Source organism: Carcharhinus amblyrhynchos, chromosome 12, assembly GCF_965287045.1.
Source record: "Carcharhinus amblyrhynchos chromosome 12, sCarAmb.v2.hapA, whole genome shotgun sequence".
Lineage (NCBI taxonomy): Eukaryota > Metazoa > Chordata > Chondrichthyes > Carcharhiniformes > Carcharhinidae > Carcharhinus > Carcharhinus amblyrhynchos.
In genome coordinates, this window is record NC_137335.1 from 86891406 (window position 1) to 86911668 (window position 20263).

Consider the following 20263-nt stretch of genomic DNA (forward strand, 5'->3'; position numbering starts at 1 on the left):
TTGTTTATTGTAACTCATTCTTGGTTTCCCTGGGATACCTCTAATCCTTCAGCCGCTGAAACATAGTTTACTGATTGCCTTCTGGCCAGATTTCCTCTCTGGCAGTGAGACATTGATCATTCCCACTCTCTCACTCTCAGCATGACTGAGTGCCAGTGGATAGGCTGGCATTTATTGCCCAACCCTACTTGCCCTGACTGTGTGACTGAGTGCCACCTTCTTGCAGTTAAACAACTGGCTGTTTTGCTGCACTATTTCAGAAATCCACTACAAAATCAGCCGCGTCGATGTGGGTCTGGGGTCACATGAAGGGCAGAACAAGCTTTTGCGGCAAGTTTCCCTCCCAAGTTGACATGACCGAAGTGGTCTTTAGGACAAGTTGATAGTTTTACAGCTGCTGCTATTAGCAGCATCTCCCATTTCCAAATGTTGAAATTTGAATTCAATTTCTCAAACTGGCCTGACTGAGATTTAAACTTATTGCTCGGTCCAATAAACTCAAAGTTAGAAGTTTAAAACTGAACACCTACCGTTGGGGAAAATGCTGCTAACGAAATGGTTCTATTGACCTTGGAAGTTAAGCTCTCTCCTCAGTCCCAGTGAGAGTTCACACAGTTCCAGCAACAATTTATTTTCTTTTCTAACGTTCTGCAATTAAAACCAGGCCAAATCTTTTCCTCAGCTCCCTGAAAATGTTCCACTTCTCTTTTATCCAACAAACCTCTCTGCTATTGATAGCCAAGTTCCTGCACGCAGGAGAGCCTCAACTGGGGTCTTGGGTTCACGTTGCACTGCGTGTAACCCCCACCATACTGTCTGGATTTGCAAAATCCTGCTAACTGTCCTGGTTTGAAGCAATTCACACCTCTTTAACGTGTGATTATCCCTTTCTCTGCACACACTGCTTGTACCTGTAAAGGCTTGATTACCTGTAAAGACTCACATTCCAACCATTCTTCACATTCCAGCCTGTAATTATCTTGCGATTGAGTCCGTGTCTGTATCTGCTGTGTTGGTGAACCCAACTCTCCACCCATCTGATGAAGGAGCAGCGTTCCGAAAGCTCGCGATTTCAAATAAACCCGTTGGACTTTAATCCGGTGTTGTGAGACTTGTTACTATAATCTTACAGCAGAAACTGGGTTCTCCCTGTCACGAGCTAGCCATGAGGCCTGTAATGGATTGAGGATTGGCCGTGAGATTATTTTATTTGTCCCAGCTCACGCCTCCGCTCCATTCTTCAATAACTGCAGAGTCAAAGGTTATCAGAGGTCAACAGCAAAATAGGCTTCAGACCAAGGCCAGATCAGCCAATCAAAATTATGAATGGTGGAGCGGGCTCGAGGGGCTGAATGGCCATCCCCTACTCCTGATCTTTGTGTTCCACCTCAGCTAACCAGGACGGTTTTGTCTGCCTCCGATCCGGGCTGTTCACACCATGGTGTCATTAAAAGACTCAATTCATCAAATGCTCACTCTCAGAAACGGAATGAGAAAGATGAATTTGTCTAATATCCGGCATCTATGGTATTGGATCCTGAAAAGACCCTAATTATCTAACGGAGCTTCCAATAGGCGTAAGTGAGGTGTGAGCCGAACTGATAATCCTAAATATTCTTCTAATTCTCAGCATACTCGGAATTGTGCAGAAAGTCATGTCCAGCCGCTGGAATCATGGCCAATCTTCAACATTTTGGGCATTTTGTATCTAAGTGCGGTGGCGGAGGCCCTGTCTGTCCCGCTGACCAGAATAACAGGATCCTGCGCCAGATTCAGCCTCTGGAACCTCATGCCTTGCCCGCAAGGTGAGTTCCCCTCCACTTCCCCAGGTGGCCGGAAACTGATTTGTCTATCCGCCCGCCATCAGCTGGCGGGTTTGAAGGCCTCGATCCCGTATTGAAATCCCAGTCCAACACACTCACCTTTAGATCGGGGTTGAGGAGGAACTTCTTCACTCAAAGGGTGGTGAATCTCTGGAATTCTCTGCCCGTTGAAGTGGTGGAGGCTGCCTCGCTAAATATATTTAAGACCCAGGTAGATAGGTTTCTGATACACAGGGGGATTAAGGGTTATGGGGAGAAAGCAGGAAAGTGGAACTGATTCACTTCAGATCAGCCATGATCTTATTGAATGGCGGGGCAGGCTCGAAGGGCTAGATGGCCTACTCCTGCTCCTATTTCTTATGTTCTTATGTTCGAATGTTTGTGTTCTCACCCTCTCCAGCACAGCTGTCTACACCAGACCATGCAGGGTGTCAGCAACCCAGAGCGAAAAGGACAGCAGCTTCAGGGAGAAGTCTATTCCTGGATTCAACCACCCACCCCATCACTGTGAGTAGCCCATATCCCACGAGGACATCTAACCCACTGGATCTGGAATCTTCATCCACCCTCTCCGTAAACGATGGTATCTTTTTAACCCCCTTGTTTGTGATCTTTTCTTGCAGTGTAGTTGGGTTCAGCTTCCCTCTTCCTCAATCTTCCCTCTGCTTCCATTCTTCACTATCCTCATCTACCTCTGTCTGTCATAAGAACATAAGAACATAAGAAATAGGAGCAGGAGTAGGCCATCTAGCCCTTCGAGCCTGCCCCGCCATTCAATAAGATCATGGCTGATCTGTCGCTGCTCAGTTCCACATTCCCGCCCTCTCCCCATAACCCTTAATCCCTTCTCTTATCAAAAACCCATCAACCCGCTTCTTAAAAATATTTAGCGAGGCAGCCTCCACCACTTCAACGGGCAGAGAATTCCAGAGATTCACCACCCTTTGAGTGAAGAAGTTCCTCCTCAACTCCGTTCTAAACCGCCTCCCCTTTATCTTGAGGCTGTGCCCCCTAGTCCTACTGTCTTTTTTGAGCGGGAAGAGTCTCTCCACCTCTATCCTATCCATCCCATTCATCATCTTATACGTCTCAATGAGATCTCCCCTCATTCTTCTAAACTCTAACGAGTACAAGCCTAGTTTATTCAGCCTCTCCTCATAGCTCAATCCCCTCAACTCCGGTATCAGCCTAGTAAACCTCCTCTGCACTCCCTCCAGGGCCAAAATATCCTTGCGCAGGTGCGGCGCCCAAAACTGCACACAGTACTCCAGCTGCGGCCTCACCAATGCCCTATACAGCTGCAGCAAGACCTCCCTACTTTTATATTCAATCCCCCTCGCTATGAAGCATCGTGAGCACTGTCCTCACTCCTACAAAGTTGTCTTTCCACATTTCTCCCCTTGTCTTCATCAGGTTACACCCTTCCCTCTCCCTCCTCTTCCAGCCCTCACCTCGCACTCAAACCCTGGTCAATATTCAGACCTTTGTTACGGTGTCTGGATGAACGTCACAGCTCAATGCTGTCCAGAGAGTCACTGGTGTGTGAGACTGGCAGGAGGGGGGCGGGGAGGGTGGGGGAATGGAGCTGACCCCAGTACTCCTCAGCCCCAGGCTCAGTACTGATCTGACTTGGTGACACAGGAGGGTCGATAGGTCCGGCAGCACGGTGCTGACCCTGAAGACCAACTGGGCATGAAGATGGCAGTAGGAACTGGTCTTCCCGGGCGGAATGGTGAACAGTGCCTCTGGAGAAGTGCAGCGCTATGGCAGGAAGTTGTTTCACTCACCCCGAAGTCTCTGGTGAACTGAGAACCATCTTCTGTATGTCGCTTATCAACAATCGGGTTTGACTCCAACATGATTTCCCATTGGTCTGACGCAAGATTGAAAGTCCTGATGGGACACTGGGTGGGCGGCTGTTTAATGAGCATTCATCAGAGACAAATGAACGCAAGTATGTTGACACACCAGACAACAGGAAGGCCAATCCACCATTAACCCACCATTGGGAAAATTGCAATGGGATTTTATGTTGGCGGGTTTCTGACTGTTTGGGCCCCACCAAATTGTCCATAACCCTCTCCCCACCAAAATCGCCACAGGTAAGAAGGGAGAATTGCGCCCTATGTTCTGATTTGGAGACACAGGCTGGTTGAGTATGGGCAATGCTCTGCGTATTGTGAAGAGATGTACTGTTTGGTATGACCCACGGGTCCCTGGGACCTGTGGCCTATATAAAAAAATCACACTGGCATAGTAATCGCTGAACTCTGCAGGCTAAAGGGACATGTCCAGGCAACACACCTTTTATCAATGAAACAAAACCATGGGGACAATTGCTCACACTTTGAACAGATTTGCCAACCAATCAGCATCTTCTCATGAAGTAAAAATTATTGCTCTGTTGAAAATTTGGTATTCTTCTGTCTATCCTGATGAGTGTGAAATGAAAAGTTTTGACAGCATTAGCAATATTCAATTTCAAGTGATTATTATTAGCTAATTAATATTAAATGAATATCCAATATCCATTAATTACCCAGTAACCAATGTCTAACCCAAACAACTCATCTAATATTTCAATTCAACTGTGTAACATTCATTTTCTAATACCCAATCCTAAACAGTCAATATTCTGTATTCAATCTCCTTGAATTCTCTTGGTAATTCCCAAACCAAATCCTGAGGGACCCAAAGGAGAACTCCATCTTCTGGGATGTCTGACTGAATATTGTATATGTTTAGATTTTTTTACTCTGAATCCTGGCCCCATCCCTCCTCCTTCCCCTTCCCTCATCCCTGTTCCTCCATATCCCCCCAAAACCAAATCCATCCTGACTCCAGGGTCCAGAACCCAGGGGCTCCTTTTACCCTGATGCCTCTCCCTTCCCCAAATCTGCCCTGCTCCAGATCCTCCCACACACACCAAATCCTCCACCACTTCCTGAACCCCCTCCTCAACCCCCCTCTGCTGACCTCAGCACCGAGGACCTACTCCTCCCACTGCCTCCCCCCTCCAGCCCACAACTCCTACCTCTGCCCTCATTCAGGCTGTTAAAGTTATTTGATTTGATTTATTATTGTCACATGCGTTAGTGAAAAATATTTTTTCTTTGACGCTGTACAGACAAAACATACCGTTCATAGAGAAGGAAACAAGAGACTGCAGAATGTAGTGTTACAGTCATAGCTAGGGCACATTACATTTCAGATCTGATGATGTAAGCTGTGTGTAAAGTATGATTCCATTGGCTCTGAGCAGGCATATCGATGCCCAGTAACCTGGAGTATTTAACAACACACCAGATTTACTTCCACTGGGCAGACTGCCTTAAACCCCATGCGAGTCAAATCGAGATGTAGTGACAGTTACTATTCTCCTGGAGAACCCAAAACTTTTGCCTCTGTGGAAGCCAAAGTGTCTGACTCAGCCTGGAGTCTAGCCCAGCTTATCTGATGAACACTGAAATGTTTCCAGAACTTTGTAAATCTTGTAAGGAATGTTCTGGACTCCCTCAAAGTTCAGCAGTGATATTAATGTCGAGAGTGAAGAGCTGTTTGTCATCTGTGGAGATCCCGCCAGCTTCCCGCTCACCCAGATAAATACCCAGCAGAGCCGAGGGCTGGTGTCTCAACTCTCCGTCATCTCCGCTGTGAATGTAACTGACCGAAACGTCACTAATAGCACCTGGGGTAAGTGGGGGCAATGAGAGATTAAAAGGCAAATGGGAATCTGGTTAGCACTGCTGCCTCACAGCGCCAGTAACCTGGGTTCGATTCCCGATTGGGCAGCACAGTGGTTAGCACTGCTGCCTCACAGCGCCAGTAACCTGGGTTCGATTCCCAATTGGGCAGCACAGTGGCACAGTGGTTAGCACTGCTGTCTCACAGTGCCGGGACCCGGGTTCGATTCCCGGCTTAGGTCACCGTCTGTGCATTTTCCCATATCTGCGCGGGTTTCCTCCGGGAGCTCCAGTTTCCTCTGAAAGACGTGCTGATTAGGTGCACTGGTCGTGCTAAATTCTCCCTCAGTGTACCCAAACGGGCTCAGGGATGTGGTGACTAGGGGATTTTCACAGTAACTTAAGTGCAGTGTTAATGTAAGCCTACTTGCGACTAATAAATAAACTTTAGTTTTTATACTTAATACCTGTGTGCTGGAATGCGATGGGCAGAGTGGTCTCTAGGGGACAAGATTAATATCAGATTTCAGGGAGTAAATTCCAGGGGGTTGGGGGGGAGAGTGACATCAATAGCGCTCAGTGTCATGGAAGACATTTTGTGAGGGATTCTGCTTCCCGACTATTCTCTCACACCATCCCGAATCAAAGCTTCCTTTCCAATTAGCCTGTGAGGTCATTCTTCATCCTCCCACTGGCCTCAGTCCCTGTGGTTCCAACTGACGGATGGAGGGGCAGAGTTAATGAGGGAACAACCGGGATATTTACCCCATGGTGATTGGTGTGCATGGGGTGGGGGCTGGTGGACGGGTGAGGTTTATGTCATGAGTATTGGGAGGGGCAAGGTGGTTGGCGTGAGGGCCACTGAACTGGGAGGTAGGGTGCGCACGTGAGTTACCAAGATTGTGCTGTGGAACGTGTATAGGACAAGGTGGGGAGGGGAGGGGGGACAGGGTCAGAAGGGGTGAGGTGGGTGCGATGATGTTGGGAAGATGGGGGGAGCAGGGTGAGTGAGGGGGGGTGGGATAAGTGAGTGAGTGAGGAGGCTGGATGGAGGGGGAGGGTTTAAGGGAATGAGTGAGGAGGCCAGACGGGGGTGGGGCGAGTGAGGGTTGAGGTGAGATGAATGAGGAAGCTGGATTCGGGGGAGTGGGAGGGGGTGCTGAGTGAGGGGTGAGGTGGTGTGGGGAGGGAGAATGGGTTCGCAATCTGTCAAATTCAGAGAATGAAAGAGACACAAGGAGTGGAGGGATCAGTGTGGTGTGGAAAATTAACGAAAAATATAAAGATGGAGCCAGGAAAATCTGTGGAAGGGGAGAGTTTGGGTGCAGACTGATAACAGACCAGATGAGCATCCATTCAAGTGGGAGAATCAGAGGGAGAGAATCAATGTGGACCTCAGTGGGTGCTAGGGAAGAATGGATGGAATAGAGTGAGCTATTCTGGGGGGAGAGTAATTCCATCTACAGGTCTCTAATCTAAGAGAACATTACAAAGTCCTGCGAAACATAGAAACAGAGAAAATTGCTGCAGGAGTAGGCTATTCGGCTCCACCATTCAATATGATCATAGCTGATCACGCACTGTCGGTGTCCCACTCCCACTCTCTCTCCATCCTCCTTGATCCCTTTAGCCACAAGGTCCAGCTCCCTCTTGTATAAGATAATGAAAGGGATGGATAGGGTAGAGGTAGAGAGATTCTTCCCTCTTAGAAAGGACAGCAGAACTAGAGGGCACAGCCTCAAGATAAGCGGGGGGGACAGTTTGGATCAGAATTGAGGAGGAACTTCTTCACTCAAAGGGTGGTGAATCTCTGGAATTCTCTGCCCGTTGAAGTGGTGGCGGTTACCTCGCTAAATATATTTAAGTCACGGGTAGATAGGGGATTAAGGGTTATGGGGAGAAAGCGGGAAAATGGAACTGATCCGCTTCAGATCAGCCATGATCTTATTGAATGGCGGGGCAGGCTCGAGGGGCTGGTTGGCCAACTCCTGCTACTAGTTTTTATGTTCTCTTGAACATTTCTAACGAACCGGCCCCAACAGCTTTCTGTGGGAGAGAATTCGACAGGTTCACAACTCTCTGGGTGAAGGAGTTCTTCCCCATCTCAGCCCTGATTGGCTTACTCCTTATTCTCAGACTGTAACCCCTGGTTCTACACTTCCCCAACACCAACAAAGGGTTTAAAAAATAGGGGCAGCATGGACAAGTTGGGCCGAAGGGCCTGTTTCCATGCTGTAAATCTCTATGACTCTATCAGGAACATTCTTCACACATTTTGCCTGTCCAACCCCATCAGGATTTAATGTTTCTATGAGATCCCCTCTCATTCTTCTAAATTCCAGTGAGTAGAAGCCCAGTCGATCCAGTCTCTCTTCATATGTCAGTCCTGGCATTCCGGGAATCAGTCTGGTGAACCTTAACTGGACTCCCTCAATACCAAGAATGTCTTTCCTCAGATCAGGAAACCAAAACTACACACAATACACAAGGTGTGACCTCACCTGTTTAACTCAAATCCTCTTGCTACGAAGGCCAGCATGCCATTCACTTTCCTCACCGCCTGCTGTACCTGCATGCCAACCTTCACCGACTGTCCCACCATCACACCCAGGTCACTTCCCCTTTTCCTAAACTGCCACCATTCAGATAATAAGCTTCCTTCCTGTTTTTGCCACCAAGGTGGATGACCTCACATTTATCCACAAGCAACTCTTTGGATAAAATTTGACACGGGTCATGTTGTTGATTGAAGTAGGCTTACATTAACACTGCAATGAAGTTACTGCGAAAATCCTCTAGTTGGCAAACCGCAGTGCCTGTTCAGGTAAACTGAGGGAGAATTTAGAATGGCCAATCAGCACATCTTCCGGACTGTGGGAGGAAATCGGAGCACCCGGGGGAAACCCACACAGACACGGGGAGAATGTGCAAACTCCACTCAGGCAGTGACCCAAGGCGGGAATCGAACCCGGGTCGCTGGTGCTGTGTGGGAGCAGTGCTAACCACCGTGTGGCCCCTAGCAAATAACCCATTTCAGACGGGGTGTGTTATATCCTCACTGATGGCTGCAGATATCAGTCTGTCGGAGGAGCTTCTGCCGGAGATGTCACACTCAGAGATGCGGAGGTTCATTGTGGGTTGTCCTGGACACTGCTCTGTGAGGCTGAGCTACTGTGAGCAGTGGCCAACGTATAACACACCCGCCCACAGGAAGGGTCTCCATTATCCACAGCAATTAGCGAGTGACTGCCAGGGTAATGGGTGTCTAATGGGCATCACACACCCAGATAATAAGCAAAATGATCGAAATCTCAGCTCAAGAGGCAGCTTTTAAAGAACAAATGAAAGATGGAGCAAGGCAGAGAGAATTCCAGAGTTTGGGCTCCAGGCAGCTGAAGGCAAGGCCACACTGATGAAGCAATTTAAATCAGGAATTCTGAGGAGTCCGGAACCGGCGAGTGTCGAGGTCTGTGAGGGTCAGAGGAGGTTAGACGTCAGGAGGAGGGAGGCCATGAGAGATTTGAACATGAGGACGATCATTTGAATAGAGGAATCACAGACTGGGGAGAAAGTGGATCCCTGGACATTCAATCTCCTCCAGAGTGGATCTCTGAGCAGCCACTGCCGCCAGAGTGGATCTCTGAGCACTCACTGCCCCAGGTGGATCTCTGAGCATTCACTGCCCCCCAGAGTGGATCTTTCAACATTCACTGCCCCTGAGTGGATCTCTGAGCACTCACGGCCCCCAGAGTGGATCTCTGAGCACTCAATATCCTCAGAGTGGATCTCTGAGCACTCACTGTCCCCTGAGTGGATCTCTGAGCAGTCACTGCCCCCAGGGTGGATCTCTGAGCAGTCACTGCCCCCAGGGTGGATCTCTGAGCACTCACTGCCCCAGAGTGGATCTCTGAGCACTCACTGCCCCAAGTGGATCTCTGAGCATTCACTGCCCCCCCAGAGTGGATCTTTCAGCATTCACTGCCCCTGAGTGGATCTCTGAGCACTCACTGCCCCCAGAGTGGATCTCTGAGCACTCAATATCCTCAGAGTGGATCTCTGAGCACTCACTGTCCCCTGAGTGGATCTCTGAGCAGTCACTGCCACCAGAGTGGATCTCTGAGCACTCACTGTCCCCCAGAGTGGATCTCTGAGCAGTCACTGTCCCCAGAGTGGATCCCTGAGCGCTCACTGCCCCAGAGTGGATCTCTGAGCATTCACTGCCCCCAGGGTGGATCTCTGAGCACCCACTGCCCCAGAGTGGATCTCTGAGCACTCACTGTCCCCCAGAGTGGATCTCTGAGCACCCACTGCCCCAGAGTGGATCTCTGAGCACTCACTGTCCCCCAGAGTGGATCTCTGAGCACCCACTGCCCCAGAGTGGATCTCTGAGCACTCACTGTCCCCCAGAGTGGATCTCTGAGCACCCACTGCCCCAGAGTGGATCTCTGAGCACTCACTGTCCCCCAGAGTGGATCTCTGAGCGCTCATTGTCCCCAGATTTTGCTGTCCGTTTAGGAATGATGATTAAGGCCAGTGTTTATTCCCCACCCTGTCCATCTGCGATTCATTAACGTATTACAGATGTGTCGAAGGTTGTGTTATCCAACAGCCAATCGAAAATAAAGAACAAAACAGGAGCCCAGAACATCTCAACACCAAATACGGAGGCTGCAAAACAGCAACAACGTCCCAGTGCCTCTGTCTCAATCAGATTGAATAAAGGGGAACTGGAAACAGTCAGTGACTCACTGCCCAAGCAGCGCGTGGGTCTGACAGAGAAACTGCAACAATCTCAGATAACACAATTGTTTCAACTCACAGCAGCACTGCTTTAAGGTAACATTGATGTTCATACACTGATCTGTGTGTGTGTATGTGTGTGTGTGTGTATCTGACTGTCTGTGTTTCTGTGTCTGTCCGATTGTCTGTGTTTCTGCGTGTATCTGACTGCCTGTGGTTCTGTGTCTGATTGTTTGTGTATCTGTGTCTGTCCAACAGTCTGCGTTCCTGTGTGAATCTGACTGTCTGTGTTTCTGTGTGTATCTGACTGCCTGTGGTTCTGTGTCTGACTGTCTGTGTATCTGTGTCTGTCTGACTGTCTGCGTTTCTGTGTGTATCTGACTGTCTGTGTTTCTGTGCCTGTTGACTGTTTGTGTTTCTGTGTGCATCTGACTGTCTGTGTTTCTGTATGTATCTGACTGCCTGTGTTTCTGTATGTATCTGGCTGCCTGTGCTTCCGTGTGTATCTAACTGTCTGTGTTTCTGTGTGTATCTGACTGTCTGTGTTTCTGTATCTGTTGACTGTTTGTGTTTCTGTGTGCATCTGACTGTCTGTGTTTCTGTACGTATCTGGCTGCCTGCGCTTCCATGCGTATCTGACTGTCAGTGTTTCTGCGTGTATCTGACTGCCTGTGTTTCTGTGTCTGACTGTCTGTGTATCTGTGTCTGTCCGATTGTCTGTGTTTCTGTATGTATCTGACTGTCTGTGTTTCTGTGTGTATCTGACTGTCTGTGTTTCTGTGTCTGTTGACTGTCTGTGTTTCTGTGTGCATCTGACTGCCTGTGTTTCTGTATGTATCTGACTGCCTGTGCTTCGATGTGTATCTGACTGCCTGTGTTTCTGTATGTATCTGACTGCCTGTGCTTCGATGTGTATCTGACTGTCTATGTTTCTGCGTGTATCTGACTGCCTGTGTTTCTGTGTCTGGCTGTCTGTGTATCTGTATCTGTCCAACTGTCTGCGTTTCTGTGTGCATCTGACTGTCTGTGTTTCTGTACGTATCTGGCTGCCTGCGCTTCCATGCGTATCTGACTGTCAGTGTTTCTGCGTGTATCTGACTGCCTGTGTTTCTGTGTCTGACTGTCTGTGTATCTGTGTCTGTCCGATTGTCTGTGTTTCTGTATGTATCTGACTGTCTGTGTTTCTGTGTGTATCTGACTGTCTGTGTTTCTGTGTCTGTTGACTGTCTGTGTTTCTGTGTGCATCTGACTGCCTGTGTTTCTGTATGTATCTGACTGCCTGTGCTTCGATGTGTATCTGACTGCCTGTGTTTCTGTATGTATCTGACTGCCTGTGCTTCGATGTGTATCTGACTGTCTATGTTTCTGCGTGTATCTGACTGCCTGTGTTTCTGTGTCTGGCTGTCTGTGTATCTGTATCTGTCCAACTGTCTGCGTTTCTGTGTGTATCTGACTGTCTGTGTTTCTGTGTGTATCTGACTGTCTGTGTTTCTGTGTCTGTCCGACTGTCTCTGTTTCTGTGTCTGTTGACTGTCTGTGTTTCTGTGTGCATCTGACTGTCTGTGTTTCTGTATGTATCTGACCGCCTGTGCTTCCATGTGTGTCTGACTCTCTGTGTTTCTGTGTGCATCTGGTTTTCTATGTATATCTGACTGTTTCTGTGTGCATCTGACTATCTGTGTACTGCGTGTATGTAACTGTGTGTTTCTGTGTGTATCAGATTGTCTGTTCTTCTGTGTGTATCCGACTGTCTGTGTTTCTGTGTGTATCTGACTGTCTGTGCTTCTGTGTGTACCTGACTGTGTGTATCTGATTGTCTGTGCTTCTGTGTGTATCTGACTGTCTGTGTTTCTGTGTGTATCTGACTGTCTGTGTTTCTGTGTGCATCCAATTGTCTGTGTTTCTGTGTCTGTCCGACTGTCTGTGTTTCTGTGTGCATCTGACTGTCTGTGTTTTTGTGTGTATCAGTTTGTGTTTCTGTGTCTGTCCGACCGTGTTTCTGTGTGTATCTGGCTATCTATGTCGCCACCAGTGTGCATTCTTGGTGTACTTTTGTGTGTCTCCAAATGACTGTGTTTGTGTGTGCTCCCAATGTGTGCGTGTTCTTGACTGTTTACATCTTAGTGTGTGCATTTCTCAGTCTGTCTGACTGCCCGTGTCTCTGACTGTGTTGTCTGACTGTGTGTGTCACTGTGTGTGTATTTGATTGCCATGTCACTGTGTGTATCTAACTGTGCATGTCACTGTGTGTATATCAGACCATGTGCGTTACTGAGTGTATATATCAGACTGTGCGTGTCACTGTGTGTGTATCTGACTTGTGTGTTACTGTGTGTGTATATCTGACCGAATGTGTCACTGTGTGTGTATCTGACTCTGTGTGTCACTGTGTGCGTATATCAGACTGTCCATGTCACTTGCGTGTATCCAACTGTCCCTGTTTCTGTGAGTATCTGATCGACTGTGGCTCTGTGTGTACCTCATTATCTGCGTTTCTGTGTTTGTCAGGTGTTACTTAAGGCGACCTTTGTAACTGAAGAGAATTTAAATTTAAAAATTAAAACTTCTCTGCAAATATTAGGCTGAGTTAGTGATTGGGTCAGTCCATCCCATCTTGATTCTGCAATGCTTGCTCCTTGCCTATGTCTCTCAATGTCAGCTCCTGTCCAGTACACAGTGAGTCCGAGGGAACAATGATGGTTACAGTGGGTGGGAGGGGAGCGATAGTTCTGGAGCAGTCAGCACTGGAGAAATCAAAGGCATGGATAAGGATTGGCTGAGGCTTGAATGACAATGAGTAATGTACAGAAATGCTATCTGGTCTTTCCCTCAGGTCACTATGAGCTTCCTGTGGGTCTGGTACTGCCTCCTGGGCTCCTATTGTCTCCATGACACCAGGGCAGTGAGTGAGGAAGATTTTATATCCCAGTTTGATCCTCCGGATTCACTCTCCTCCTCGATTTTGAATGCCAGTCTGATGGCTGATGGTGTGGCAGGATTGGGAGTGATGGTTGGTGAGGAATTTTCGGATGTGTGTACGATCACAGTACTGACCGGTGAACTGGCCGCTCCCAGTGAACAGGAAGGAATCGCTGCTGCTGAAGATGACCTCGGGTCAGTGAAGAGTCTAATGAATGGCAGCAGCTCCACTTTGGAAAGTTTGGCATCCGCAGTCACCGCAGAGGTTGGGAAAGTGAGCTACCAGTCACTGATCTCAGAGACAGTCCTGGATATCAAACAACGCAATGAACAATCTAATAACATCATGATGGAAATCTTCCAGACACTCGACTCTTCTCCGACCTCAGATCACCATGTGACAAAGTAAGTCCTGAGCCCTTTAATGGTCAGTCTATACACAGACAGGAATAAGACTCAGGAAAGCTTTGCTCATTGACACTGAGTAGTGGCACAAAGGAGAATGAAAAGGAACACAAACCTGTGCTTTGTGGTGGGATTGAGAACAAAGGAACATGGGAATTAGGAGCAGAAGTTGGCTAATTCAGCCTTTCAGGCCTTCTCCGCCATTCCATCAGATCATGGCTGATCGCTTCCTGGTCTCAAATCCACCTCCCCACCTGTTCCCATATCCCACTTTCCCCTTTTTAAATCAGAAATGTATCTATCTCCTTCCAGAAAACATTCAATGATTCAGACTCCACTGCGCTACGGGGCAGCGAGTTCCACACATTCACCACCCTCTGCGAGAAGTAGTTCCTCCTCATCTCAATTGTAAATCTACTGCCTCTCAACCTGTACCTGTAACCTCTTGTTCTAGATTGCCCCATGAGGCGAAACATTGGGTCTACGTTTACTTTACCAATTCCTTTTAGTATGATATTTACCTCAATCAAATCCCCTCTCATCCTCCTAAATTCCAGTGAGTATAGAACATAGAACATAGAACATTACAGCACAGAACAGGCCCTTCGGCCCACGATGTTGCGCCGACCAGTTTTTTTTAAAAAAAAACAATGACCCACTAATCTAAACCAATCCCTTTTCGTCCATAAACCTATCCACAGATCTCTTAAATGCCCCCAAACTAGGCGCATTTACAACCGCAGCAGGCAGGGCATTCCAGTCCCTCACCACCCTCTGGGTAAAGAACCTACCCCTGACATCCGTCCTATAACTACCCCCCCTTAATTTAAAGCCATGCCCCCTCGTGCTAGCTTTCTCCATCTGAGGAAAAAGGCTATCACTATCCACCCTATCTAAACCTCTAATCATCTTATATGTTTCAATAAGATCCCCTCTCAGCCTCCTTCTTTCCAACGAAAACAACCCCAAATCCCTCAGTCTCTCCTCATAGGACCTCCCCTCCATACCAGGCAACATCCTGGTAAACCTCCTCTGCACCCTCTCCAAAGCCTCCACGTCCTTCCTGTAATGTGGGGACCAGAACTGCACACAATACTCCAAGTGCGGCCGCACCAGAGTTGTGTACAGTTGCAACATGACGCAGCGACTCCTAAATTCAATCCCCCTACCAATAAACGCCAAGACACCGTATGCCTTCTTAACAACCTTATCTACTTGATTCCCAACTTTCAGGGATCTATGTACACATACACCTAGATCCCTCTGCTCCTCCACACTATTCAAAGTCCTCCCGTTAGCCCTATACTCAACACAATAAGCCCAGACTATTTAATCTCTCCTCATACAGCAACCCTTTCATTCCCAGAATCAACCTGGTGAACCTTCTCTGAACTGTCTCCAATGTCACCTCATCCTCCCTCAGATAAGGAGAACCAATACTCCAGATGTGGTCTCACCAACACCCTGTACAATTGCAACAACACTTCCCTACTTTTATACTCCAGTCCCTTTGCAATAAATACCAACATCCTAATTGCCTTTTTTATGACATGCTGCACCTGCATCCCGACTTTCTGTGATTCATGAACACAGACACCCAGATCCCTCTGTCCAGACACATTGTGAATTAGCAGCACATCAAACACTCCCAGGACAGGTATAGCACGGGGTTAGATACAGAGTAAAGCTCCCTCTACACTGTCCCCCATCAAACACTCCCAGGACAGGTATAGCACGGGGTTAGATACAGAGTAAAGCTCCCTCTACACTGTCCCCATCAAACACTCCCAGGACAGGTATAGCACGGGGTTAGATACAGAGTAAAGCTCTCTCTACACTGTCCCCCCATCAAACACTCCCAGGACAGGTACAGCATGGGGTTAGATACAGAGTAAAGCTCTCTCTACACTGTCCCCCCATCAAACACTCCCAGGACAGGTACAGCATGGGGTTAGATACAGAGTAAAGCTCCCTCTACACTGTCCCCCCATCAAACACTCCCAGGACAGGTACAGCACGGGGTTAGATACAGAGTAAAGCTCCCACTACACTGTCTCCCCATCAAACACTCCCAGGGTAGGTATAGAACATAGAACATAGAACATTACAGCGCGGAACAGGCCCTTCGGCCCACAATGTTGCGCCGACCAGTCTTATTTTAAAAAAAAACATTGACCCACTAATCTAAACCAATCCCTTTTCGTCCATAAACCTATCCACCAATCTCTTAAACGCCCCCAAACTAGGCGCATTTACAACTGCAGCAGGCAGGGCATTCCAGTCCCTCACCACCCTCTGGGTAAAGAACCTGCCCCTGACATCCGTCCTATAACTACCCCCACTTAATTTAAAGCCATGCCCCCTCGTGCTAGATTTCTCCATCCGAGGAAACAGGCTATCACCATCCACCCTATCTAAACCTCTAATCATCTTATATGTTTCTATAAGATCCCCTCTTAGCCGCCTTCTTTCCAGTGAAAACAACCCCAAATCCCTCAGTCTCTCCTCATAGGACCTCCCCTGCATACCAGGCAACATCCTGGTAAACCTCCTCTGCACCCTCTCCAAAGCCTCCACATCCTTCCTGTAATGTGGGGACCAGAACTGCACACAGTACTCCAAATGCGGCCGCACCAGAGTTGTGTACAGTTGCAACATGACGCTGCGACTCCTAAATTCAATCCCCCTACCAATAAACGCCAAGACACCGTACGCCTTCTTAACAACCTTAATAGCACGGGGTTAGATACAGAGTAAAGCTCCCTCTACACTGTCCCCATCAAACACTCCCAGGACAGGTACAGCACGGGGTTAGATACAGAGTAAAGCTCCCTCTACACTGTCCCCCATCAAACACTCCCAGGACAGGTACAGCACAGGGTTAGATCATAACTAGTATGGAAGGACCGGGATATGAGGAAAGATTGAGCAAACTGGGGCTGTTTTCCCTTGAAAGACGCCGACTGAGGGGGGATCTAATAGAGGTATATAAGATTATGAAGGGTATAGATAGAGCAAACAGTGGTAAGCTATTTCCTGTGTTAGAGACACACAGTATGTGGGGCCACGGGCTTAGGGTGATGGGGGGAGAGGTATAACACGGATATTAGAGGGAGGTTTTTCACACAGAGGGTAGTGCGGGGTATGGAATGCTCTGCCAAGTAAGGTGGTGGAGGCAAACACGCTAGAGTCATTTAAGAGTAACTTAGACAGGCACATGAGTGGGTTGGAGATGGGAGGATATAAGAGATTGTTTTAAATAAAGTTCATAAGCAGTGGGATGACCCTGGTAATGTATAAGGACGTGATATGATAATAATATTTTTTCTTCTTTAATTCACAGGTTTTAAGTCGGTCCGCTTTGTTGTCCAACGAGGGGCATACACGCGATGGGTTGTACTTGGGCTGCTCTTAAATTTTCGAGATTGGCCTAGTGCTTCATGTCGTTAGTGTGTGCTTAAACTGGACCAGATACTGGGCAAGAAAACAGCTCAGTGACTATCACTGTTTGCTGTGCAGACACATGGATTTGGGCCGGTGTCTGTGGGAGTTTGCGCATTCTCCCCGTGCTTGCGTGGGTTTTCTCCGGGTGCTCCGGTTTACTCCCACACCCCAAAGATGTGTTATTAGGCTGATTGGAGGTAATAAATTGTCCCTAAATTAGTTTCCCTCAATGTGGATGGCCATAAAAACAATAAATAAGGGTCATGGGTGGAGGGGGGGACGGGTAATATTAAAATGGTGGCGCTGGCTCGTTGGGCCGAAGGGCCTGTTTCCCGGGCTGTTTTTGTTCTTTGTTCTTTGTTTTTATAGATACGGAGTAGAGCTCCCTCTATAATGTCCCCATCAAACATTCCCAAGACAAGTACAACACGGGGTTAGATACAGAATAAAATTTCCTCTATACTGTCGCCATTAAACACTCCCTGGAGAGGTACAACACGGGGTTACATACAGAGTAAAGGCCCCTGCACATTATTGGATTTGGATAATAGTAACATTTTCTTTTGCTGGCCTATTTCAGTATAGGACATGGAGATTTGTGAAACATTGCTTTATCATTGACCATATATCAACATTATCCTCTCCCTTGGCAGGTTCAAGGAGAAGGTTTGCAAGATGGAAGCAATGCTTCAGGCTATTGATCATCTTGCCAGTCAGGTTGAGCAGATGTCGGATATTCTCTCTACAGAACTGAATCAGCGCTTGGAAATGTCACGCAAAATGGAGTCTACCCTCTACCAGAAGGCAAACTGAGAGCAGGCTGGAGTCCTGTTGATGGAAAGCTCCTTCCCCATTAATCAGCTAAGGATTGAGACTTGAGGAGGTCATGGTTTCTACTCCTGAATGGAGCTGTAATGTTTCCAGGATGTGTCACAGAGTGAGCCAAACTCAACAGCCTCCATTTTGTGTAGAGTGTGGTGAAACATGACAACCTTTCCCTCGCCTTTCCCTGGGGGTCTGTGTTCAGATCGATTCACAGTCTCACTTTGATGTCACTGACCTGTCGCCTGTAATCACATTAGGATTCTCAAAGATGTTACATACTGCGTTAAGTTTCTATACAATGTCAACAATACAAAAAGCTGTCCATTCTCCAATGCTGTAAATATCTGTCTACAATCAAAGTTGTAAGATTGCGATCAATGATTTTGTTACCAGATGATGAATGCTGAATTCTGGGAGGTGTTTATCTGTTAAATTTGCCGACACTGAATTTTGCCATGCTGTGAAAGACTGGCTGATCATTCACTCTCTCAGTCCTGTCCCCAGCTTCTCCAGTAGAGCCGTGTCACTAACTTTGTACATCAAATTCTTTTCAATATGACCCCATTGACAGTGACTAAGCCCCACACTGAGGGAAGGTGAACACATGTTAAAACGTGTATAAAGCATCCACAACGCAAATCAATACACCCACCAAACTCAGAAACATGCAAGAGCAGAGCAACATAGGTAGAAATACATTACAGTTTTCGTATAGACTGGGACATACATGTCAGGAAGGCAACAAATTTCTTCTCTATGTTTGTGATAGTTCTCCGCACCAGTATGTCACAAAACCAATAATCACATTTAGCAATGAGACAGATTTAGTCAACAGTGCATGAACATTTAGCCAGCAGTGATCATTATTTTGTCAAGTTCAGTGCAATCTTTGAGAAAGAGGAACATGAAAAGCAAAAATTCTAGATTTAGGTCAGGCTGCCTTCGATGTGTTGAGACAGAAAATATCCACAGGAAACTGGACAAGTCTCCTCACGGGAAAACAGCAGAGGATAAGTGGGAAGTGATCGGCCTTTTGGCTAAGATCAAGTGTAGTATGCACTTGGTTGAAGTCATTAGGTTACATTTCAGTTTCATTTGAAGCAATTTTTTAAAGTGGCATCTCGGCCTTTTGGCTAAGATACAAATGAGATCAAACCTCGGAGGAGGAGCTGTGCCTGCTCCAATCAGCTTGGATCATGGAGATCAGGCCCGAGACAGGAGGTGAGAGCCCTGTCTTGTCAGCTTGGATCGGGAATGTCCCAACTTGTTGGGACTCTGAATTGGCTTTAATTTGACTTGATTGGATTGGAATAAAGTAAACAAAAAAAAGAAAAGAATGTAATGTGATCCCGAAACAGTTTTTATGCCTAAAAAATGGAAGAAAGTTCTGCTTATTAAAAAAAAAGCCATGGATGACTAAATTGGTCAGAGGCAATGTAAGATTAAAAGAAGAATGGTACAAAAATCACAAAAACTAGCACAGATACACCCTTATTGAAAAACGTTACAAAGAGCAAAGGATGACAAAACAGGTTGTAAGAGATGCAGAAAGGAATGTGTAAAGATCCTGGTATGATGACCTCATCGAGGCCCATGAGGTGGGCCTCTTGGAGTATGAGCTCCCTGATTGAGGTAACGATTACCAGCCCAATCTGGGAGATCATACTCCAAGAGCCCCACCTTATGGGCCTCGATGAGATCATTACAACCATGAGGGGCAGTGAGAGCAGGGCAAATATTTTGATATTAGGATCACAAAAAAAGACAAGTCGGAAGCAATGTGGACCTGCGGAACACTGAGAGTGCTGATGCTGATTCATTACTTCGGCTGGGGTTCCCCGACCTCATCTGTTCCAGACCCGCTGCCAGTGAGAATGGAGAATTTGGGGTGCAGTCAAAAATTCACTCCACTACAGTGACACCAGAGACTCTCAGCTGCGAATGAGATTGGAGATTTTCATCACCATGAAATCACTGAATGGGCAGGCAGGCTCGATGGGCCCTTACTTGGATGTTTCTATGGTCAGGAAGAGTGCGAGGTAATTCATTTTGGCAGGACAAACTTGAATGCGGATTACAGAGTCAACAGCAGGGTTTTGAGGAATGTGGAGGAACAGAGAGATCTTGGGGTTCATATCCACAGATCTCTGAAGGTTGTCACTCAAGTGGATAGAGCCGTGAAGAAGGCCTATAGTGTGTTAGTGTTTATTAACAGGGAATTTGACTTTAAGAGTCGTGGGGTTATGCTGCAACTGTACAGGACCTTAGTGAGACCACATTTGGAATATTGTGTGCAGTTCTGGTCACCTCACTATAAGAAGGTTGTGGAAGCATTGGAGAGAGTGCAGAGGAGATTTACCAGGATGCTGCCTGGTTTGGAGGGTAGGTCCTATGAGGAAAGGTTGAGGGAGCTGGGGCTTTTCT

At 47.4% G+C, this 20263-nt stretch overlaps 1 protein-coding gene across 4 annotated transcripts in view; it reads left to right on the forward strand.

The window, feature by feature from the left end:
• LOC145351194 (uncharacterized) overlaps positions 1-20107 on the forward strand; it is a 60637-nt gene extending 40530 nt beyond the window's left edge. The window contains exons 2-5 of one of the 4 annotated variants that reach the window (XM_080200881.1): positions 2224-2330; positions 10088-10342; positions 13080-13570; positions 17668-20107. In XM_080200881.1, coding sequence (XP_080057007.1) covers positions 13086-13570; positions 17668-17827 — 645 coding nt within the window. In that variant the 5' untranslated portion in view covers positions 2224-2330; positions 10088-10342; positions 13080-13085 and the 3' untranslated portion in view covers positions 17828-20107. Of the gene's footprint in view, positions 1-2223; positions 2331-5438; positions 5517-10087; positions 10343-13079; positions 13571-17667 lie in introns of those variants that run through there. The other 3 variants (XM_080200883.1, XM_080200884.1, XM_080200882.1) reach the window with 3 other exon arrangements.
• The last annotated feature ends 156 nt before the right edge of the window (positions 20108-20263 follow it).